This window comes from Galendromus occidentalis, unplaced genomic scaffold (assembly GCF_000255335.2).
Source record: "Galendromus occidentalis unplaced genomic scaffold, Mocc_1.1 scf7180000077453, whole genome shotgun sequence".
Lineage (NCBI taxonomy): Eukaryota > Metazoa > Arthropoda > Arachnida > Mesostigmata > Phytoseiidae > Galendromus > Galendromus occidentalis.
In genome coordinates, this window is record NW_003805441.1 from 356,767 (window position 1) to 381,242 (window position 24,476).

Genomic DNA, 24,476 nt, shown 5'->3' on the forward strand with positions numbered 1-24,476 from the left:
CGTAGTGGGTAATCGCGATATTAAATCAATTGAAGACCCTGGACAGTGTCGAGTCGGAGTTGATGTTGATTTTGCCTGATGAAGTTCAAGCGATTCATCTCAATCTTCAACCAACTATCGACTATGAACTGCTGCAAGAGTTTTCCAGCATAGTGCAACGGATTGAATTGGCGGTCCCGAGTGGAGAGAACGAATGAGTAATACTGTTTTTGGGTAACTCGGGCTCTTCTCGGCGACGCGTACTCTGTGCGTTCCATTTCTGGATGCCAACCGTGTCCGCCGGAGGGGAAGAGCAACGTATATGTAAGCGGATCGCACAGCTTATCAAGCTGGCTGATGAATTTAAGGTTACCGGTTTGCTCATGAATTACCAAAAAACGGTCTCCCAGAATCGATTCCTCATCCCCAACGTAAACAATGGCAACTTCATTGGCGGTCGCGAAATTATAGCGACGATGATCGTCAGCGTTGTTCTGCTCAAACACCATCCGCACCGGCCTAGAGGTTCGACCCTGTTCTTGAGCGTTCCGCGATTCTTCATCGGCGACCTGAGCCATGAGTCGGAACGCTCGTACGTATGGGTTGGAGTCGTTTAACATATTATGGAGAGTTCTGAAAGTACTCTCAACGACGCGGTTGGCATCGCGTCCGCACAGTTCTTGAGCCGCCTCGTTCGTGTCCATAATTAAGACCTGAGCGCATTGAGGAGGATCGCCGTCTCGTGGTTGCAGACCTCCGATAGTATGATATACCTGGCCATGCACCCGAAAGCAATAAGGGCCGAATCCTTGCGGGGTCACTATGTCTGCGGTCATAGAAGCCATAGGTAGAGCATTATTATAATTTCTGATGAATTTTCGGAAGCTTTTCGAATCATCATCCTGGTTCAAATACAGAGAACGCAATGTCTCGGGGAAGGGTTCGAACAGCGGGAGTTCAACCGTATTCTTCGCGCAGCACATCATGTATTGCGTCCGTCCAGGAGTTGCTTTCTCGTCTCTGAAGTGCGCAGCTCCGCATCCGCTGCAAGAGTCATCCATGTTTCCTAGATGATGAGCGCTCGAGGGACGCCTCTGATAATCGCGAGCTATGCCTACTGAAGTACGGAGATTGTGACCGGGCTGTAAAGCCCGGACCCCACTGCGATACGCTGCGTGTTTGGCACTCCTCAAGTCAAGTTCTGACTGCGTCATGTTGGAACGCGTTGCGGATTGTCGCGTAGCATCTCGATCGCGTGAGTCTTCTATCTGTGGTAGAGACTCCTGCGATCGGAGTCTACGGTGTCGCGCGGAATCAGCGGCACGCACGTTTTCCGCTCGAACTTGACAACGATCAGCCCGGAGTCGCCGTTGTTGGACCAAATTCAATGCCCGCGAGTGGGCGACTTCTGCCTGTGTTCGATTAGCCCGCTGCCGACGCATCCGGTCCGCCGCTTGTTCACGTCGAGAACGCTGACCTCGTCGGGAACGCCGGCATGAATTAATGAAAAATGATAGAATACGACGAATAAGAATAAACGAAAACGACAGATATAGGGAAAATTCACGAATTCGTGCATGCAGAAGTCAGGGAGCCGTCTTCGTGATTAGATAAGCCTGGGGAGCCCGGCCTACGGCCGGAAACTCGTCGGGGACGTTCAGTCCGTCGCGGACGTCTGAGCTTTGGCATGAACGAATCCGGAAACTCTCTAACACTCCTGAACACTCCCGAACAGCGTAAAGAGAATCCCGCCTTGAGGCTCGAGTGCGGCGGTTCTCCGCCATCTTGAATGACGTCATGTGACAGCCACAACGCATACGGAGGAAAAACTTGAAGTTTTGTGCGTTTTTCCGAGGAACGGCCCGCAGGAATGGTGGGAAATTCACATGGGCAACGGACGAAGGGGTTCCGTACCGATTGCGCGCATAATCAGACGGGAATCATGGCGCGAAGCAGTAGATAAGGTGCGAACTGACAGACAGGCAGACATTGCGCTTTTATTATAGGGGGGGATAGGGGGGGATCCCAACCGCTTCCGGACTCTGGATGGGATCAGTCTCATTGATGAGCGCGGCGGTAGAAAGCACCATCGAGATCGAAGAGACTCAATTCGATATTCCCTATTCAGTGGTGAACCACCAATGGAGATAGTACTTTGACGAGGAAGCTAAACGAAGTTCGATAGGAGAGCTCTGGAGGCAAAGTCGAGCGCATAGAAGGCTCAGAAGGCTTCGGAAGCGCGAGGGGGCCAAACCCAAGCATTTAGGAGTCGGGCATCTGGGAATCGGGCACCTGGGAGTCGGGCATCTGGGAGTCGGGCATCTGGGATTCCGGCATCTGATACCTAACCGGACTCACACGACTCCACCGTGTCCTGGATCCTCGACCCTCGTCCCTCGTCGTGTCAAAGGGAACTCTGAACTCATTCACCATGTAGCTAGTAGACTAATTCTCTCCTCTGACTAATTCTCGTAGCCCCAACCTCATAGATGAAATGCCGTGACGGATGTTTTTTTTGGAAATTAAAGAGAATTGGATGAGCTTTCCAATCAAGACGTCCCTTTCGACATTTGAAAACGTTTCGAGGGACTTACAGCCGTCTCAATATCGCTTATTTTCGAAATTTTCAATCTCAGTTCAAAACCCTCATAAGTCGGGACGAGGGTATCGCATCGGCTCGGTGGGGTCGGCGTCTTGTAGCGCGGGAAATAAGCTGTCGATTCGTCTATTTAATTTGAAGAATCCGTTCACGTGGAGCATAGAAAAAATTCGTCTGCTATGTGGAAGTAACGGTCGAAATAAAAGAGCCACCCACCCTAATAGAGCTGGAGGGCGAAAATTCGTCTCTCTGATTCTTGCATCGGGGAGCTCGTAGTCCGTACAGCGGAATCGCTCTTTTATTTTCCGAAATCGGACCGGTTTTCGAGGAGTCACGCGAGGATCAAAAAGACGACCTTTCGCGCCTACCCTTCCGGCTGAATTAGAGGCGCAAATGAACGCTTCCTCATCAATGAATTATTGGCCTTCATGAGGTGCTGGCAGCAGATGGTCGCAAGATATTATGGAACGGTATCCAAAGTTCTTGCGAGGAGGAGGCTCCTCTCGGGACTGATCATATGCTTCGATAATATTATCACGGTGGCTCAGAACGAGAAATATGACGCCGCGATTAGGGTAAGACGAATTCGCTGATTATCGTTGTCGAGCTTTCGTAGCGCAAGTGTTTCAGTCGACGTTTCCGGAGTCGAATATTCTCCGGCCGAAAACCTCAAATTTTATAGAACTCTTCTGCGAGAGATAAAACTCCTAGGCTCTTACACTCTCTATCGGAAGGTCGGCGTCGGTATTCCGAAAGCAATCAGACTGCAGGCGAAGCCCGGGAGCAGATCCCGATTTATCAGGCCACCACTCCTCTTCGGGAAGTCCGAGAGAGTGAATCCTAGGATGTCTCGTCTCATTGAATTAATTGACGTCATGCAACCGAGTATGGAAAAACTCGGACGCCAAGCCGCACGGAGCGAACAAGATAGAGTGGCCCAGCTTGGTTTTCCAAGTTTGGATCTATTCGACTGTGATAAAGCTGTCGAATATCCGGAATCAGTTCCTGGAATATTACCCTCAATTGTATAAAGCAGGTGCATGAGAATATCAATCAGAAAATTGGCCCTATCACCAGAACCTTCTCGATCGCGGCGACATTTTATCTGATCCAATCATCTACGGACTCCGTCAGGCATATTGGATGCTCCCAGCCTTCCCGGAAGGTCGACGGGCCGCGAACAGAGATTTAGTATTTTCCACGCGTGCGCGCCCCTCATTCCTGAGTGCCGCGAGCTGCGAGGCCGTGAATCATAGGAGACAACGTCATGTGTTCAATGGACGTGAGAACGTCGTACCCAGTATCATGGGCTCCGCCATTCCAGCGACAAGTGGGCGAAGCGAATGGAGTCAGCAAACGTGCTCGAAACCACCAATAGCACGTCACGGGTAAGCAAACGGGCAGAACAGGTTCCTGGCGGACCACGGCTCGTGAAGTGGTGATGTCGAGCACCCCCCTGAGATCGACTTAAATCTCGTCTCGTGCTAATCATAGAACAACGCTAAATGATGCCGCACCGCTCGCGAGCGCGCAGCATATTTACAATCGAGGAAAACCTGCCAGGAAGTTCATGCCACCGATACACATGTACATATGAGGGTCAGGCCGCGGATGATGTCAACGCCCATTGGATCGCTCCGGGGAGAACTCACATTTTGATTTTATGGTTGACAAGGGCGGAACCGGTCCATCGAGCAATAAAATTCTCCGTCTAAAACAGGAGAGGTTTCACTGCCAATACGGCAGCGAAGGTTCGAATTTCCCGATAACGAATCCACGTTTCTCCATTCTCGTATCCCCCATGAGTTTCCGTTGTACACGGTGCTCTGTTGGGTTATCGCGGGGAGAACGAAAGAGCAATTCAAACTTTCATGTTTGAGAACATGCTCGAGTGCTCCTCAGGTAGCTTGGAGTCTGACGCGCGTCTCCGCAACTCGAGTCGAAAAGGAAGTCGAAAAGGATAAGCTGAAAGCGAGCTATCTGAAAGTCGCCCTTGGAGTTCATCGCTCATCCAGAAACCGGCTTGTTTACCTGCTCACGGAGACACCGCTGTTCTCGGAGACCCTACAGAAACAGTACCGTCTGCCAATGACGGCCGCCTACCAAACGCACCTCAATACCTGGCAGGAGAAGATGTCGGACATCAACGCAGATTTCCTGAACTGCCCCGCCATGACAAAAGACACGTGGAAGCAGCCTGGATTCAAAAACCGCCACCGATGGACCCGAGGAGCAGTACATGGCTTTCACTACCAGATCTGCCATAGACCCAACGCTCACACGCCTGACGAAAACTGCCGCTGCAAGCTCTGTGGAGGGGAGTGCTCGGAATACCACTTCTACAGTTGCGAACGTCAGAGAGATCTCAAATTAATGGAATGACGAGTGATGAAATATGTACATATACTAAATCCTATACACCATTTAAATGGTAAATAAAAGCTTTATTTGGAAAAGGAATTTTGAATCTCCAAGTCTCCACTGACAGTCTTCCTATAGGCGGGTTGCCTAACCATTCGTTCCCTGGTGTCGGAAGATTGGTCCGTCTGGCTGACAAGGAATGTGTCAGAAGTGTCCCATCGCTTTTCGATCCAGACCATGCTCATCGTGTTAGTCTCGGTGCGGAATGAAAACGTATGGCGCCTTTTAGCTGCTTAGGCCCTAGTTCCATTTTTACAGAAAATCCAATATTACGTTTTCCGCCATTCGAAAACTAGCCTTTCCTCATTCCCCAAGCGAACTTCGGGAATGCATGTGTCGGAATCGTGCCACACTATCACTGAAACATAATCCTCTCATTGACAACTCTCCATATCGATTCTCCTGTCAATTCCATCGATTTCGTTTAATCTCATCAAATTTTGTACCGACAAAAATTTCGTCCACATAGTCACTCGTCAACACCCGAATGGTAGTGAAACAGGCAGTAGAAGCATTGGGCGCACAGAATTTTCTCGCAATAGACACACCGAATGAATGGCATGAAGCGGCAGTTTTCGACGTGACACGGGCCTTGAACTTGGAACAAAATCTCCGCCAGGCTCGGGAAAGGTATGTCGGGAACTTCGAATCCACCGAGCCTCCACCCACATAACCACAACGGACGAAACGTCGTGTGTTGACACTGATTGTATATCAGAGACTGCATCTGTAGGACGCTCTTGCGGTCGTCGAGGCGGATGTTCAAGAGCATGGCATGCTCTGTCAGACGTTTCGCGAAGTCCTTCCATTGTCTGAAGCAATACAAGTCCAGAGGCTGGATGATGCTCGTTGAGCCCTTGGGGAAGATCTTGACGTTCACTTCTGTCACTGGTAGCTCGTAAAGCTCCTGATCCCGATGACCACCCCATGAATCTACGTATAGAATGCACTTTTTGATTCCGGAGTCCGAAAGCATCTGCCGAAACACTGAGCTGGCCCAGCCCCGTACCAAATTCTTGGTCAATTTACCCGACTTTGAACAAGTCACGTAGAGATTCGGAAAGTTTGGCAGATCCTGGGAAACTCTCGGACCAAATCCATCAGTGCGCTCTTGCAAGTTCACGTACAGTCGTCCAACGAGCTCGCCATTCATATTCACCACGGGTTGGATCGTGTAACTGTGTGTAAGGCTGTTCAGGCTTTTAACGACGCCTACGGTTGTTTGCTCATTCCGGTGTGACAGCGTTCGATTCGTATGCACTAGATAACTGAATCCAGACTGGTCGGTGTTCAGAACTTCACGCGGATCATAGCGATCTCTAACGTTGCGAACAAAATCGAGCAGAACCTGCTTCGCTTCGGTTTCGATCTCTTCACGGTTCCGTTGTTGACGGAAGCTCACGAATTTGACGATTCTTCTGGAAGATATCCGGTGGGCATTCTTGAACCTCGCGATCCACGAGTGACTGGCTTTGAACAACGGCAGACTGACCTCTCTCGCTTTCGCGAGGGCCCACATGCGGATGGTACGATCGTGGACTATGATACCGTGAGCCCGTGCAGCGTCGAACTGTTCCTTACAAAATTGCGCCACCTGAATGTACTTCTCAAGATGCGTCCCACAGTTTCTTCGATACTCCCTGAACCGTGAGAGGTAGCGCCGATGCCGAACCTGAGGGAATCGTTTAAGAATCGTTTCCTTCTTGTATCCAGGATGACTGTCCATGAAGTCGAGCACTTTACACACGTATTCGTACGGGAAATGGGGCCTCGCGCTCGTTTCTTCGTCGGTGAAATCCTCGAAAACGGCATCGAATTCCTCTCTTTCGAAATGCGTCTCGTACAGCTCTTCTTCCGTTTCGAGGAAGCAAGCGTCCTGATCGTCGAGGGCCAGAATCGAGTCGAGTATTCTTTCGGCGAGATGAAGTTCCTGGGCCGACGCCCGCGTCAGGGGAGCAGAAGTCAGATCGATGGCATTCAATTTTGATAGAAGAGAAGACAAGATGAATGATGCTCGTATCGGCATAATTTCTTTTGGTATCCGAATCGACTTCGTTTTCCAACAAAATTGAACTTCCAGATTCGAAGCATCTTATATAGCACTTCGGAAAACTTCCCCATGGTACGAGATGTGAACGGAGCTCCGTTTGGCTCCACCGAATTCACCTAGCCAGGAGCGAGAATCTGGGATATTTTCGGGAAGTGGTCAGTCCTCCAAATCGGAACAGAGTTCCTCATCGGCTCCTGCTGTGGGACTTGTAACTTGACTGGCGTTTACGGTCGGGCTCCACACCTCCACAGTGGGGATCTTGCTCTCGGGAGTTCAGGGTTTGGAGAATCTCTCACACATTGTCCTCGACATCCCTAAATCGCTCCAACTCCTCTCTCATCGAGCTCCGTTCTCGTCATCTTGAACGCAACAGCTCGAACTGCGTGTTCTGTCAAGTAATTCGGCCACAACGATGGCTCCTTCGTCTGACGGTCGTGCATGGTTCCCTTGCTACCATGGTCCCAGTTTCTGGATCCATTCCGGACATCTCCAATGCACCGAGCACTGGCTTTTCAACGTGGATCACATTTGATACCACCCCGCAGTCGATCGATATCCCATCGTCAATCCTCACGGTAACTGGAATTTTGCCTCGTGGTGAACGGTACCGAAAGCCGTTAGATAGAGCTCGCGATTTCTCGAATTCTCGTGTTTTCCGAGGGGCGGATGAACGCATTTCAAGATTCGCGGCTGGAATAATTCAGAGGCGCGCATTTCGAACAACGCAGGCATGGCTCTCGGATGAAAATTCATCGACAGGAGCGGGAAATGTCCATATTCCAGGCCAGAAAACGTGATTTTGGATTTTCTGTAAAAATGGAACCAGGGCCTAAGCAGCTAAAAGGCGCTATACGTTTTCATTCCGCACCGAGACTAACACGATGAGCATGGTCTGGATCGAAAAGCGATGGGACACTTCTGACACATTCCTTGTGAGTGAGAGGGGGTCCTCCACTCGTTGTAGCAGCGAGCCGGGAAATGGAGGAAAGTTTTTACAATAAGTCACTCGATCTCAAGACTGTCCACCTACGGGGTAAATTCCGATAACCCGGGGAGAAAATCTCCAGTAGACTATCTAGATTCGTCTTTCCTCATCTGATGAAGGCCTTGCAGAATTGCGGATTTTCCTCTGGGAGAAGTCCGATGTCTCGACTCCGTCCTTAGGTCGGCAGTCGGGAATACCAAGGCACCGTTCTCCTCCTTCGACATCGTCTCTGTTGAATGAGAGGATTCGTTGTTCGAACAGCTCGTCTCTCCCTCTTCCAGCTCCGTGATTCCCACAGTGAGAATTTTGACAATCGGAAATCGCTGCGACGCGCTCGGAAGCAAATGGTCCTGCTCATTCCCCATCATTACCTACCCCATCCCTGCCAAGAGGGATGACATGCCGGATGGCGCGGCGGTGTTGCGTACAGCGGTCATGGATCATTATTCATCTTGAGTTCGAGAGCCTAATGAAGGAATATTTCATTGTACCCAAAACTTTCTCCTTGTCCTTATCGCGTTCGAATCTTCCTTTTCAGAAGCGTCCCATGCGAAGGACTCGGGGATATTCCCGAAACGATTTCCCCAAGGAACTGTTCTTTTGCATATAGGAATACATGTATATGGATAGGGACGGAATATCTGCGGCAAGAATCGTGCTTGTAGTAAAAACAAGGTCCGTGTAACAATCACACGGAAAAAACGTTCCCGAACGGAGACTGCTCGCCTCACCGAGCGTCAGGCTCCCCACAGTGCGCCGACTGAGCGCTATGTCGGAAAAGCGCCGCATCTTTCCGGTAGAGAACGAAAGAATCTTCGAACATGCGCCCGCAGTCAGAGCATAGAACTGTTTCTCAGCGAGGTGCAATGCGAGGTGACTGAATCATGCATTCCACGGCAACAACCTATCTCATGGCCGTTTCGAAGCAGGGAAGCTCTCCGCTTCCTCTGTGAGAAAGGGAAAACTTATCTGTTGCTGTTAGAGACTTCCGGACTTACGGGGTTGTGGCATTGCGTCGTCGCCGTCATCGTTAGACGTCGCTGTCGAACCCTAAGCTGTAACAGCAGATTGGAGCACGTCGAGGGGAAGGACTCATTCAATTATTTACACTAACATTGAACAGCGTGCTCCGGTGTATGGGAAAAATGTACGGACGGAAGAGGAAAAAGTTGGAGTCCCAATCCGTGTGCTGCCGGCCGTGCGCTGAATTTCAACACGTCGTCCTGTCTCCTTCTGACTCGTGGAAAAAAAGAGTTCCAGATGCTTCCGACGGGAGCCCCGGTCGCTCCCGGTGCCGAGGCTCTTCCTGAAAGCGATGAGAGCTGTCTGTCAGTCACAGAGTTGGAAGCCCAATAGGCGCACTACAACATCAACAACAACACTGCCCCTACCACTTCCACCGCTTGGAGCGTATTTCGATAAGCTCTGAAAAGGCATTTACCACTCTCCTGCCGCCCCCGGGCTTTCAATATCTCGAACACCTTCTCGATACAGACCCTCGGACCGACCCTCCCACCGGACTCTTCGATATGCGTACTTCCAATCGTCTCCTCGCTCCGACGCTAAAATCATAGTCCACGAGAGGTGCCCGGCTTCCAAACCGACAAAGAAATTCATAAAAACATTTTGGACCGCCGGAGATGAGAATTTCGGAGTGAAAAACTGATCGACGCAGCTTCATGAGTCTCCCGGGTAGATCGACCCGCAGCAATGTTCCACTAGGAACGACCCCTTGATCTGTCGGAGTGAGAGTACAACACCCCCACGTCAGAACCTGTTTAGAGACGCGGAAAAGCTCTCTCAGAGAGCGGAAGATCTGTCCTCTCTCTGATGTAGCTGTTCCTCGCGGAGCTTATCCGTTGATAATTGCCAAGGAATTAGGGTCCTCGGCATCGGATCGTCTTTGTTTGCGTTCAAATCCAATCCTCCTATTAGGTCGCCGCCTCGGGTCTTTCGACCGCTCTCGCGAGCACGTCATCGTCGACCTTGCCTCCCTGGCAGATAGAGGAGACAACTTGAACGAGACCGTCTCGAACAATCAGACCGGTGGGCACCGGATGGGAAAGGCTGAGAGGCCGATCCTTGAAAGGTCGATCCTCATCATTCACGGTCGAAACTCTCGCGATTGAACTCTCTCCCGACTCGGAGTCGGACGATATATTCATGGCATTTTCGAGGAGTGGTTTCCGTCGTCGCTGGATCCGCTCGTTTCGATTGCTCCGAGAAGAGCGAAAGAGGTGAAGAGTCTCCGGATGGCTCTGATGTCGACAAGCTCTGCCACTGTGAACTTTCGCCGTTTAGTTTCTCGGTCGGGCATGTTTCGAATTTTGATTGCGACAAACTTTGAACTCGGCTCTCAGTTGGGCACCAGAGTGAGGAGAACTCGCCTAGTCAGGACTAAGAGGAGCCAGTTGCAAATTTTCGAAAAGCATCACTATCCTAGGAAGATCTCCTGGATTATTCGACCTTTCGGCCGAGGTCGGAAGCGGAGCGACGCCGTCAGGTGGGCGAGTGGTCCGAGCACCTCTCACGCAGATTTGCATTGTGCATATCGAAGCTGTCTCGCGCGGATGGTTGCCGCTACGAATCCGGAAAGCTTTCGGTGCGGGAGCTCTACTTTCCGTGGCAGCCATCCGCGTGAATCTGGATGCGCGAAGGCGGGAAGAGGAATTAGACACCAGGAGGGCTCACCAAGGTCGTCGTCAGATTGCCGATTCCGTGACAACCCCCAAAGAAAGATTTCCGTCTTTTGTTCTCGAATTCCTCACCTCTTGTTCCCTAGATGACGATTTGCGATACAGTCATTGGTTTCAGAAAGAATGCGTTTCCGGTACAAGAACGGCCTCCGAATATCGCACGCGTAATAATTCACCTACGACCCGAGATCGCGATTTCTCTCCACGGTACGGCGATCGGAATTCCCGTGACAGGACGTCTGCTCGGCCAGATCAGGGCTGACCGATTTCGGTGCTTCCAAGTCTGAAGATGACTGATCGACACTTGGCGGCTGCCAGCAGAGCGTATAACTTAACACGCTGCGCTAGCTGGCCGCGGTTCGGAGGCTGCTCAGAGCTAGGAATCGCACGTCCGTACTCCTTCGGCGGACCAATCGTAGTGGATTGCCGCCTCATTAAAAATCGTCTCGTCGCCGCCGAAAGTGATAAAGTGCATACGCCTACGGCTTCTATTTCGGCAGAGCTCCGCATGAAACAAGCCGGCACTGCAAATGGTCCGTGAAGATTTGCTTCACACGAGCAGACGGCTCACCCGGTGCTGTCCCGAACGAGCTCGGCTCGTTACCGTCCTTAGCGACAATCACGTTGTCCAACGGATCATCAGCGTATTATTGTCCGCAACGATCTGTCTCCTGCTGCGTCCTTGTTCCTCCTCCAACGCTTCATGATTCGGCGACGCCGCGGCGGCACGAAGGTGCCTCTCTCTGCCCATTGGAGCGGTGTACAGAGGAATCAGGCCATGAGCAACAGGGAACCTCGAGACAAGGATGCAGCCCGACCCTGAGCAGTCTGTTGTTCTCTCGTTCCCCTTGATGTTGTTCTTAGCCTTGTTGTTAAGTCTTTGTTCTACAGACACGAGGACTTGTTCCTGATCGTTGCACGGAGCGGAACAGGATAGCGCTCAGGACTCTGCTGATGTGCGCATGACCCTTTCAATAGCCCCCTGCAAAGCTATGATGAGCAGCCTGATGAGACTCCGAAAAGGAGCTCGCTCGTTGTCCCTGACCTGCAGCTCGTTTTCGGCTATCTGGCTGTTCGATGGGTCGAGTCTCGCTCCGATGCTCGAATTCCAGCCCCGCACTCAGCCCCTAGATCTGGACCCCCTTTTCTTCCTGGGCTCGCTGTTCCTGCTGTTCCGACCCCGAGTCCTGACTCGTATCCCTGGAGTTGTCTGGTTTCGCTCTTCTCACAACGACCTATAATCACCGGCAATCACGGGATATTAGACTTCGTGTACGCGGAGGGAAGCAAGACCGGTCTTGCGACTCGCTTCCACGCCTCGCGTCCGAAGTCGAACTTCCTCCCAGAGAGTTCCGTCTCCGAGATGCAGAACGCTCGCGCGAGCGAATAGACATGACGCAAGCGCAAAACTCGAATGCGAGAGTTGCCGTATTCGAGAAAAAAGGGATCCGATACGCCCTGTTTGCTCACGTACCTGATTCTATCAAGCGTGAAATGGCTACGGTTAGAGGTTGCAGGACAACTTCGAGAATCGTTCGCTACCACCGAAACCTCGAGGACCGGAGCTGAGACCTGGTGCTTCAGCTGAGCGGAGCCTGTCGTGAAGAATTCTCGTGAGACTTTCGTCTGTCCCCTCAGCGGGTGTAGGTTCCGGAAGGAAACATCAGCCCCAAACCTAGAACTTCATTCTGCTCGTTTTCTTCTGACCTTAAGGCACGTGCAGGTGCGGTCGCGACCTCGTCCGTCATAAACTAATTCAACAGCTGGTGCTGCCTGTCAAAAATTCCGGGAGGAATATCGGTGAAGCGATCGACAGGACCGAAGCCCAGAATCGGAGAAACAGCGGTATAAGATACAGCTCATGTACAAAACATGCAATTTCGCTCGCCGTCGATGCTCCACGATTCGGCTCCTCGGCGACGACCTTCCTCTTTTGCATCGAGGCAGGTCCTCCTTTTCCGGCGAGACAAATTACGTTCAGTTCAACCTGGAGTAGACCGAAATTGACTTTTCGCTCAAGGTCGGGCCTGCGAGCGGATGGGCGAGCGAGCGACAGTTGAAGGGCGGAACAGGCGACTCCTCCTCGACTGACGCGAGCTCGCGCGTACTCGAAACAGGGATATTCATCATGTGGTTACTAGAATTGGGAAGTGGATAGCAGCGGGATATCGAGCCTGTTTTTCTCCTGGAAGAGGAAATCGTAACGGGGTTCATTTATCAATGAGTCAAAGAACTCTTTCCGCCCGCTGTTCCCCGCTCCCGGACTTGTCGCGGCGAACGACAACGTCGATGATCGCGTCCAGCCGTGGAGGGGATAAACCGAGGATAAAGCGGACACTCAGCTGATTATTCCACCTGCGCCGCTGGGTCGAAACGACCTAGGGGATCTCGAGTCGTCAACCGTGAGTGAATCCCGCCACGGAAATCTGTTGTCGATATCCTATTCGATGATCATAAAATGGAGCTACTCAGGAGCCAGAAGTCCATGGAGAGTAGTTCTTTGAGGTTCGGGCGACCGACAGAGCCTGACCAAGCGCTCCCTCTTCAATCGTGTCTCGGCGGGCGATCGAGAAAAAATTAGGGGCAAGTGCCGGAATTGTAGCCAGGACCGACTCCGTGTCCGATATCGAGCTCGCGTCCTCATGTATTGTGGATGTCGCAGAAAAGAAATTCCGATATCGCGCCAAGTGTAAACATTATTTATTAATCAGTCGCTCGCTCTATCTGCGGTCACGAGAGGTTGTACGGAGCCCGGTCCAGACTATTTATTCTCCAGCATGCTCCTATCCTATGGAGAACGGGCGTTCGAGGGACGCTCCTGAACACGCACTGGCACAGAATCGATCGGGCCCTCTCATTCTCTCCTCGTCGTCGTCTCGGTCGGGTGTGGATGGATCTCGCTTGGATGATGGAGGGGAATGTTCATTAGATCCAATGAACTCAACAGAGGAAATCGGTAATTTCCAGTGGTCTCTGGAGAACACTTTCTGCTTCGGAATTCGCGTCTGGCAGCGGGATTGGAAACTGATTTGGTTTGATTCCGAATCGAAAAAAAGAAAACCTTTCATGGGGAAACTTTTCTCTCCGCTGAGTCCCATGCTCATCCCGGCTCCATGCGCCCAGAAATGAAGAAACGAGAGATCAGAGAGTGAGCGGAATAGCAGCCCTCTGGAATTCCCAAGGTCCTAGATTTCATTTTAGCCGCTGCCTCGAAATTCTTTGAGTATATTATGATGAGGGAAATGGAGGTCATTCAAGCAAGCTTCCATTCGGGAGACTTATCACTCTGAGGCTAGGCCAAAGCTTCTCCACATTTGAGCTAGAGTGGACAAACTCCTATCGTCTCCTCCTTGTCCGCTTTCGGTGACAAACAGGGCAAATAGGGTTTATGTGAAGGACAGTGGAGAGTCCGGGACGAGTGCGGATTAACTTGACTCGAAGCTCTTCAGTCTAAGTTTCTTGGTTGCCTACACGATATATGATTCTTGCGGAAGCGGTGTTTTCTCTAATGAAAGACGAACGGACTCGATCGTGTTCAGAGGTATGGCTCCTTTCCGTCGTCCAGAAATCGGAGGGCGTCTCCCTAACACGCGCGGGGATGGCGAAGGTGGGTGAACGGTCGAGTGAACGTTTTTTTTTTTCGTCAGAGAAGCTCATCGGCACAGGACCCCGCGCTCCTTACCTGACGTTATTTAATATGTTCGCCGAACAAGGAGCAGAGCGCTTCCCAGAGCACACCTGGTACGTCGGGCGAATATCTCGTGTTGATAGTAATCGCCGCCGGAAGCTCAAGCAGAAACGTTCCCCCTGTTGAGAATCGTTTCGCAAATATTCCCTTTCCCGGGAATAATAAAAAATGCGAAGAATTCCAAGACGAGGATCCTGGAATCTGGATGTCACGTTTTAATCACAATATAACCCTCGAAGAAAGCTCTGGACTGCATCTGGCGTGCCGACCAGATGCTCCTTTCTCTGAGAGCATCTCCGACGAGCGCTCTCAGGAGTCATTACCCCGTTTTTACTCCCGCCTTTCCGGAGGGGTATATACCAGCATTCTCCCTCACTTCTCCCCGACTCCTTCTCCCTGTTCGCTCTATCCCGACTAAAGTTCTTTCGGAGGAGCCTGGGAAGGATCACATAGTGCCCGATGGTGGAAACTCGTCGATGGAAGGCATCCTTTCTCGAACATAGCGGCCCGATCCCTTCAGCCTCATGTCCATTAGCTCTGCGCGGAAACAGGAGATTGTTCCTTCTTACAAAAACTCAGTCCCAGATAGCAGTTGCTACATCAACAAATAGATGGATGGACGAAAATAGGACTACATACATATATGCCCACCTTCGTCTATCCGGACGTACATGTATACCAGGCTCACCTGGGAGAGGGTAGTTAAGACGCGACTTGCTCTCAAAATCGAGCCGTGCAGCTGTTCGCAAGTGTGTCGCGTTCGATAACGAGTTTCCAGGACGATCGGTCTTGCCGCAGAGCGATCCCTCGCGAAAACCGATGGCGCTACGGAAAGCAGCTCAGAGACCTCCAGACGATCCAAACGACCGACGGGATGCTTCTTCGGAACCATTCTCAAGCTTCGGAGACTGTAGCCCGGAAAGATTATGTTCTTGACGATCAGGCTTAGAAATCCCCCCCCCTCCCGCCCCCGCGAATACGTTCAATGAATATATCTGTCCTACGGCGAATCGGTCTGATTCAAGCGGACGAGCGACCCCGAATCCGTAAACGGCGACAATACATGCGTTCGGAGAATTCATGCAGGTCCCCGGAGGGTACTCCGCGCCCCAGAAGAGATTCTCATCATCGGATTCCATCGAGTATGCGCCCGTATCATCATTCCGCTCTGAGATCGGTGAACTCGAACGTGCTGAGCCAATCTATGAAAATGATCTGAACCCCTCGGGATTCAGATGAGGTTGGAACGATATAATGTTGGATGAGTTCCGCGCATTATTTTCTATCTCGCAGGCATCAAGCTCGTTGTTCCAGTTTCCAAGCTCGGCGGGAGCGTATTGGAGGGAAAGGAGCACACCGACAATACCACGTAGCCTGGATGAGACTTGGCTCAGAGCAGAGTGATCCACTCCACGCCGGGAATCGAGGTGGACCCACACCGAAGCCAGAGCAGGTGAAGCTTCCCGGACTTCGAAATTTTCGGGACTGCTCTCGGGGATTCCCCTCCCCTGAGGGTGGCTCAGGCCAATCTTCAAATTAACGGAGCTTTTATGTTTCAATTCGGCTCAGGCTTCATTCCTCTTTCGTCCGGAGGTGTTAGCCTCATGAGTCGTTCCTCTTTTCAGGCTGAGGTTCTCGATCTCGTAGAGTGGAATGCTCAAGCATCAGAGCCACCTCCCTCGAGAACACCACGTATTGTATGTATGTACATTTGGATCCGTTGCTTCTTGGATATAGAAATTCACGAATCCATGAGCTAGCTGATTCGAAAGGGAATATGATGGGGAGGGGGAGGATCAGGGGGCGCAGTTGCGGAAAGAGACTGCGGCAGCGCCAGCTCGCGAGGTCCCGTCGCGTCACAGAATGTTCACTCGTAATACTTGCAAAACACATTTATATCCTGTTCCCATTCCCTGAATCAATATCGCTGAAGCCGACGACGAATTCGCGCGATATTTGGCCTCACAGCTGCTGAGGCAGAACGATGAGCCCGGGAGTAACGGAAAGAATCGATGTACAAACATAAATGAGAAGGGATGCAGCGAGTCGGAATGCGGAAATTCCGTCAGATTTCGGAATTCGGAGCAATACCTGCCGTGCGAGGGTGTGTGAGGGACGCCCTCTCGTGCACGTGATCACTCGGCTTCGGTCTGCTGCACAAACACAATCAGTTCTCAACGTCACGTTTTTTACACGTGCCCGTGGGAAGAGCCTCGTTACGATTCGGCGGCGTCGCGAGCTTTAATTGTGATTTCTCGGTGGAGGAGTCGGAGTCGGCTCCTGGATGCACCTCTCAAGAAACGAAACAGATAGAAAGTTCCACTCTACCTTTCGTTCCCTGTAGCCGTCATCATGGGGGAAATTGATATCGCAGTTTTCTGGATCGACGATAAACTCCGTACTCGGTCGTCAGGCCCAGATGTCCGGGAACGACTCGAGTGCATCTAGTATTCACTGCGAACAAGCAATCGATGCACAACGTGTGTACGGACTACGAAAGTGCGCCGCGTCAGCTCCGAATCCGTCGACGTTTTACCCCATGCAGCGAGTTTCGCAGGACCCAGTATATCAATACGGAGTCCACGTTCGTGAGCTAATTTCACTGGTAGTTTAATAGATTTCTGGGGCGTTACGACCTCGTGTTCATGTTCTGAAGGTCCATCTTTGAATATTCAGCGGCCATCACCAAAGTTCCCATTCTGGTTTATTAATGACGATGGCCTGCGCTTTTATTACTCGGAACAGCGTAGGACGGCACGGATTGTTCTCTCGGAAGCACCATTTCTGCGAGTTCTTTTCAGAGCGATGTTCGCCGGGAAACTTCATTCAAAACGTTCGATTAGCATCAATGGAGTTCTCCCTGAGAGGGAAAATCTAGAAGGATGTCTTCTGGGCGCTCGCTATGCTTCCGTCTACACGTGGCGCCAATTGTGGATGGGAACACTACAACTCGACTCGGTCAGTCCACCGAAGCAAATCCATTCCGCGCTCCCCAGTCGTCGCTACGTGGACTGGGGTACCCGTAAATATGGTTCTGGATGGTCTCGCGTGAGCCAGATTTCGAAAATCCCCTCGGCTCGCGATCCGCTCCTGAAAAAAACGATATGACACACCCGAGCTGGTCGCCTCTTCGAATACGGGAGGGGACAGGGAGCGGTCTGGAGCTTTGACCACTGCGAGCTTCGGAACGCGACGCGAATATTCAATTTATCAAAAACATTTCTGAATCCAATCGTGCTGACCGAGTTCCAAGAATCACCGGAGGCTCGCTCGAGGATTCCGAGCAGGATTATGTTCTCCACCGGTAAGAATAGAAGGAATCAGACCCGATGGAAGAATGATTGCACGGTCCGCGGTTCAACGACACACGGCCGAGGTCGAGACTATGAGCTCATGCGCGGCCTGCCGTCCAGGGGGTCGGGAACGGAATGAATAATTCCGAAATGCAAAAAGTGGAGGCTACCGACGGTGATGCGACGGTTCGTTGGATGTTCCCCCGATCGAAACCTGCGATGCTCGCACATTCATAGATCTGATGAACAGCGGTTTGGGATTCTCGAACGTCTCATCTGTATCTAGAGGATATGACTGTCGTATAATTCGAGTCTAAATTAATGGATCATGGTTCTCGGAAGTCGACGGTGGCTGGCATGGGTCTGTTCATTCTCACATCTCATTCCATCTCGTTACGACTCAAAATTCCGTGGTGAGGAAGCCTCCTAGGTTCTGGATCACCGCGAACAATGGACTCGTCGCGGAAAGTCGGAAAAGCCCTCTATTGAGCGAGCCGAGCTGAGGATTTCGCGATTCCTCCATTCAAAGGTCTGGTTGCAACCCGACGTTGCTCGCGGGCGGCCGCTGTTTTTTTGCGAAACATTCTACTGGAAGATCATTCGCCTCCGTGATGACTCCATCGAGAAGGAACTCAGAGATGCGGAGAGCCGCATTTGCTTTGATGCGTTGGCAGCCTTCCTCTCCTCTAGCTGACCGAATGTTTCTCCTGAGAGTCCGGTGGAAAAAAGCGCAAGTTCACCCACACAGAGTCAGACATCGGTCCGCAGCTTCCGAAGCAGCACAAAACGAGCAAACAGGCGGTCTATGTAAAACCCAATGGCGCCTTTGCTCCTCTCTTTTCATGGCGGTGAAGCCGATCTGAGAACCAAGACAAACAAGGGGCGTCCAAGACCCAGCGATAAAAAAACCGACTGAGAAGAAAGACCCGGAGCGGTCCCCTCATTCAGAGAGCAACGCATTCTTCCATGGTTCGCTCGACGATCCGAGCTCTCTCGCTGGGTCAGAGGTTCCCCGTTTGAATTCCATCTATTTTCGAAGTCCAGGACAGCCTCAATCGTAAAGAACACAGGATTCGTCTGACCCTCTTTTCCAGAAAACAAAGGTCGTTCGAACAATAGGCTGGGCATGGAGAACTCCACAGGGGATCATTCAAAGTTCGGTAATCCAATTCGAAGTCAGAATCCCGTTCACGGAACAGCGGCGAGTGGGGAAGGATACTGGAAACGGAGGCGTGCAGGCGAGTGGGCTTTTACTCACTCTCGAAATTGATTTAATTTGCCTCCGTTTACGATTCCTCCCTCTCGAGGAAGCCAGCTCGGTCTCTAAAGCTCCAAGGCCGTCGAGGCTCTCGCTTGGATGTGCAAATAAGCAGCTCCAATGCGAACTCGATCCCCTGCGGTCAAGCTCAACTACCGAATCGCTTGTCGCTGTATCGGACGGCGAGCTCTGTTGTGAATCTAAATATATTCCGCGGCACAGCAAGACCGGGTCAGATATTTTTCTCTTGTGAGACCGATTCCTTTCATTCCGGATGCGTATTCCGAGCTGCAGAGGACTTCCGGTCGGGGAGGACGCCCCTCGAATTTTTCCAGGGACTGCCTGTCCCGCGAAAATCGTCTCCCATAGTAGAACCGATATCGTTTCTCCGAAGGCCTGAACGACCGAGTCGCCTCATGGCACAGCTTCGAGGATTATTCTCGCGGGACCATCGCGGCGACGCTGATTTCAGACGGTTTCTATTTACGGCGTTTCCACCTTGTGCGTTTCCGTTTCGCTTTCGAACCTGTTCGCTTCATCTTTATATTTCGCTGACTTTGTTCCAAAAAAGACAAACAACTTGTCCGGCTCCCTTGTTCTCAGAACCTTGCAGCTGTTTGCGCTTGAGTTGCCAAATGTCGGATTCTTGGACGGCAGGGAGGCAGACGTCGGCGTCGAGACTGCGTTCCGACTTTCAAACGCAGTCTTCCGGCGGTCCGAGTCCCTCGCCTCTTCGGGTCCAGGCGCTCCGCAGGACAGAAGGCTTGGTGGCTTCTTCCTTGAGCTGATTTTAGTCGCTGATGACGGCGCGCATGATGAGATAAAGGACGTGGGGACAGATTGGGAGTTTCTGTCAGCCCTCGAACTCTGACCGCTGTTTATCCCTCACCTGCCTCTTCTGAGCGTGATGTTCATGCGGTGTCTTGACTACTCGGGAGAAGCTCAACCGCTGAAGCCTAGTGATGACTCAATTTCATGCTGCCGTATAAACATTAGAGAAGCTCCCGTTTGCCGGAGGTAGGTATTACGATGGAAAAGCCGGCTCCGAATAGCTACTACCGCTCGTCAGGTAGTTTGAGCCCGTAAGCGCAGCGGAATGAGTATTGCCATCGTCCTTCTAGGAGAAGTCGTCTGGTTGTATCACGAATGGTGACGAGACGTAGGGAGGGAAGAAACGAGATGAGATTCTCGAATTCTGCAGTCTGAGTTTCTCGCCGAGTTTCGATTACGTCAGCAATGCTCTCCCATGAATAGGACTATGCTCTGTGCAAAAGCGTCCTTCGGTCGGTGAGGAGGAAGGTAGGCAAGCACTTGGGATTGTGCTTTTCAGGAGGGTGTGCAATTCTTCGTATCGGTAGTTTCCTTCCTCTCGATTCCGAATGATGTACCTATGTAGCTCGGTGAGGACCTTCCGGGCCATCCAGTCGCGTAGACGTAGGCAACGTTTCCTCAGCACTCCCATACTGATTTTGAATCACAGACCCCGAGGTCAATCATGGTCAGTCACGAGCCCGCGGAACCCACCAGCTGAAAATTTCAGGGATTAAGTGGGGAAGAGATGTTGGGTCTTGGGGCCTTTCGCGTAGTTTTCCGATGGAGCCAACGATGAACAAGTCTATGATTCAAGCACGAAATCTCCGAATCTTTGCTCATGGGTGGAGCAAAGAAGAAACCACACGGATGGATCTCGATTTCGAGAGATATACTGCAGATGGTGCGAAACGTCACTCTTTCCAATTCATCTCGGCCCTTCTCTCGGGCCGAGCGACCGACCAACCAACAATACGATTGTCCGTCCGATGTATGCACCTCTGCGCGTTCGTGTCGCGGAAATGGAAAGAGGCTGACTTGAAAAATGAAGTCTATTCGCTTCGTGACAGCGTCTGATGAATTCGGAATTCTCGTCCAACATCGCCGCTCCGACTTCGTCCCCCGTCCGCGAGTCCACAGAACGATTCTGAAACGGTTTCCAGGAAGACGATGGAATCGACAATGGACTCAAACGAATTCAAGGGACCCTCAATCCAAGGGTCCATTATCCAGAAGTGGCTTGTGGATGGTGGACAGCGGTTCTATTTAGAGCAAACGATATTATTGAATTGAAGGAGCGATTTCCTTTATCCTTCGATCGAACAGGACAGACGGGGAATGAGTGCGAGCTGGAGAAACATCCGAGAAAAACAGGAGACAACGACGCGACGGCAGGACGCACGGATCGACGGACATGCGATGACAGAGAAGAGCTGCCGGGCGAGAGGCTTGCCCTTCTCCTTTCCTGGCTTGTATGAGAGGTCACGTTTCAGTCTTTCTCGAAACGGAAGTGAGTTAAGAGGAAAAAGCACGCTTTCGTAATGAAAACTCCGGCCATTAGGATGATTCATCATTCATCACGAATTCACAGCAGTGAGCAACCGACTGCGACATTCAGTTTCGAGCCACGCCCGAATGATTTTATCACGTTTCTACTATCGCTTATCCACCGTGCTAATGATCGCTTCAGCAGCGAACACTGAGCTCGGAAGAATCCGTTAACCTTCGGAATCTGTTGCCGAACTCCATGCGCAACGATCTCTCTCGGAGTCCGGCGGATTCCATACGATCAGGCATCCTTGAATCGCAAGTATCTGTCCGGATCGCCTCAAGCACCGGCACCACCGTGCGGTTTTCGATCGGAAGCGGTGCGTGTACGCAATTTCCTACCTGCGCAGTTCGGGCTGGTGATCATTGTCCCTATTTCATCACGGAGAAAAATTGGAGCGAGACACGGGGAAATACTTCGGAGCTCGGTACGGAATCGCTCAGACTCGCCAGCCGGAGAGAAAACATATGGCCTGCGCGTTCGCCTGGCAAAGTCTGGCGAGAACGGCAATCAAACGCAAGAGAAGTTCCGAGCAAAAACAAGATCCGGTCAAGCAAACTCTCAGAAGCCTAATGATCTGGGTTTTTGGATCTCTGCTCCGGAAGCTGTTTTTACGCATTCGTCCGGAGAGTTTGGTACGTATTCAGAAACTGGAACGAATGGCTTGCAGAGCAGCCTTTTTTTTCTCTTTCGCTCGCAATGTACAGCGGGGAAGCCGAAACTTCGCTGGGGAAGATAGCCCCTCGCTCCAACTTCGACAAGGTAGTACGCGATTCGCACAGGTTCACTTCATCGCGTATAATGAAGGAAATTTCGACCGAGGCTTTTGCAACAAGGGAAGAGTGCATTCTCGGAAAGCGGACCTCGATTTTCAATTTTCCGTCTAGTCATTTGAGCCGTTCTTTCCACAGCGCGCGGTGCTCTGCCGCGGCAGAAGCGGCCCCGGCCTATCATCGAGGAAACGTTCGAATTCGATGAATTCGGCATTCGAGACGCTTGAGGCCGATCGATTCTCGGAGGAATCGCTGAGCGATATTTCCAGCAGAACCCGGGCTTTTCAAGAGGAAATCGATCCAAGTCGACGATCCCTGGATTCCGATCACACTGGACCTGAGGCTTCGGTGGCTGAATCGATCCGTCTCATCTCGAGGGAGCCCGGGATTGGTAACACCGAGATTGGAATCGATTTTTCAGAGGCGTCTGAAGCATGCGCAAATCTCAACAGCGACGAAGGAGATAAAGCGGCAATTTTTAGGTCCAATGACAAGAAAGGCCGGAACGCGTCCTTGACGAGCGTGTCAATTGCAGAACAGATGTCGGACACCGGGGTCCGCCTCTACGAGATCCTCATCGATCGGCCGGACCTAGCCAGGTGGGTCCACTGTGGATCCGTCGCACAGTGGTCCCGGAGTGGAAAAAACGAATAACTTTCGGACGGGTGAATGGAATTTCCTGAAACTTGATTTTTACCATCGTATACGCATTCTCGAGACATTTAAACCCTTCCTACTGCAGCGTTTTTTTTCACGGAAAAAAAACGATACCTCGATAAATCCCATGTTGAAGCCCCATAGAGATTCGAGGAATTTTCGATTTTTTTTTGCGACAGCTTGCGACAGTGCTACATAGCCTTTTGCTGAATTATCAGGCTCCGGACGAAACAAAAATGAAAGTTTCAGCTGCCTCGAGCTGCCTTTCTGGTTTTGTGAGACGACTGGGCGTGAGCGGTGTGCAGTGAAAATCACCAAAAACTCGGGGCTAGTAAGGAGCTCCATTCTGTTTTAGGAACTCGTCTTGACTTGTTTCGACTAGTCAATGGCGAGTAACGCCGAGACTTCTTTATTCAGATCTTAACTTTGTCTTTTGGGCTCAACTCGAATTGAGTCCATCAAAGGTCCATCAGAGGTGGCCAACAACATGTGCATTACATCGAGATTGGTTGCTACCCGCTTGACCTTCCTGGAGTGACGCAGTCGAAACTCTTTGTGAGTCTTATTGCTCGCCTCTTGCGCTTCCTCACAAAGCGTTCCGATTGGCAGAAGCGCCTCCTCGACTATCACTTTCCCGTGCATCAACAGCTTGTGAACTGTATTTGGCATGTAGTACCAACCGTACAGTTCCACGGATGAGCGTGCAGTTTCCGAGCAAAACGAGCCGAATTTCGCGCTGTCGAGCGGGAGCTCACAGTTCATGGCATCGAGTATCACGCTGAAACGTCGCAGCAGATCGGCATCGATGCCAGTTATTTCAGAGGTTACTTCCGGATCTGGGATTTATCGCGGTATCGTTTTTTTTTCCGTGGAAAAAAACCGCTGTAGTAGGAATGGTTCAAATGTCTCTAAAATGCGTATACGAGGGGGGAAATCAAGTTTCAGGAAATCCCATTCACCCGTCCGAAAGTTATTAGTTTTTTCCATTTTTAGCCATTTTGGGACCACTGTGCGTCGGGTTCAGCGAGCCTAGCCTACGAGTCTTTCGCACGTAAACCTACGGCTCAGCCTAATCTCAACATTGATCACGAGCATCACTTGGATAATCAGCCCCTGGTGGGGTAGCCCCCTGCCGAAGCTGTTTCCCTGGTCGTCGCCTCTCTTACGCCCGGTGGCAAACAATTATAGGACCCATCTCTTTTCCAATTTCGCCGCATTCCAGGGGAGCCCTAAGTCAGCAGCCTCGAAGTGTCACAATTCCGTATTCTTCGTCTCTCCGCAGAGATAGAACAAGGAGAAAGCTGTCGCAGATTTCCGCAACTCTGAATAAGGTATCAGCGCCGTGGTTTCGGAAACTAGCTCCACCGCCTCTCCATTCATTCCGTTATCTCTCCTCGGGGGACAGATGTGAACGTCGGTCTCCGAGCTCCCGCCCAAGAATATTCCTTTCCGGACGGAAGGAGTCCGAATCTCAGGCGGCGAAGCTGAGCTCGGAAGCATCGAGAACCGAAAGCAGCCGCTCAGGTGGGAGCTTTGGAACCGTCAACGGCTCAAAGGGAATCCATCGATGTTCCCTAGAAGACACCGATTTCCCGCGCTTATCCGGCAGCCATGATATCCTGCAGAGACACACAGTGATGTGATGCGCACCCGTGGTGGTTCCCAGCGGATGAGCGCCTAATATATGTATATCGAACGGCGGTTTCAGTGCATTCCTT

The 24,476-nt window shown here is 51.4% G+C and overlaps 2 protein-coding genes across 2 annotated transcripts; both read right to left on the bottom strand.

Moving 5' to 3' along the window:
- Positions 1–20: 20 nt before the first annotated feature.
- LOC108864329 (uncharacterized) lies at positions 21–1,193 on the bottom strand. Its single transcript, XM_018639750.1, has one exon. It carries the CDS (start codon positions 1,191–1,193, stop codon positions 21–23), a length of 1,173 nt encoding a protein of 390 aa, XP_018495266.1.
- A 4,275-nt stretch (positions 1,194–5,468) lies between these two features.
- Positions 5,469–6,725, bottom strand: LOC100907425 (uncharacterized). Its single transcript, XM_003743953.2, has one exon. It carries the CDS (start codon positions 6,723–6,725, stop codon positions 5,469–5,471), a length of 1,257 nt encoding a protein of 418 aa, XP_003744001.2.
- Between the last annotated feature and the right edge of the window lie 17,751 nt (positions 6,726–24,476).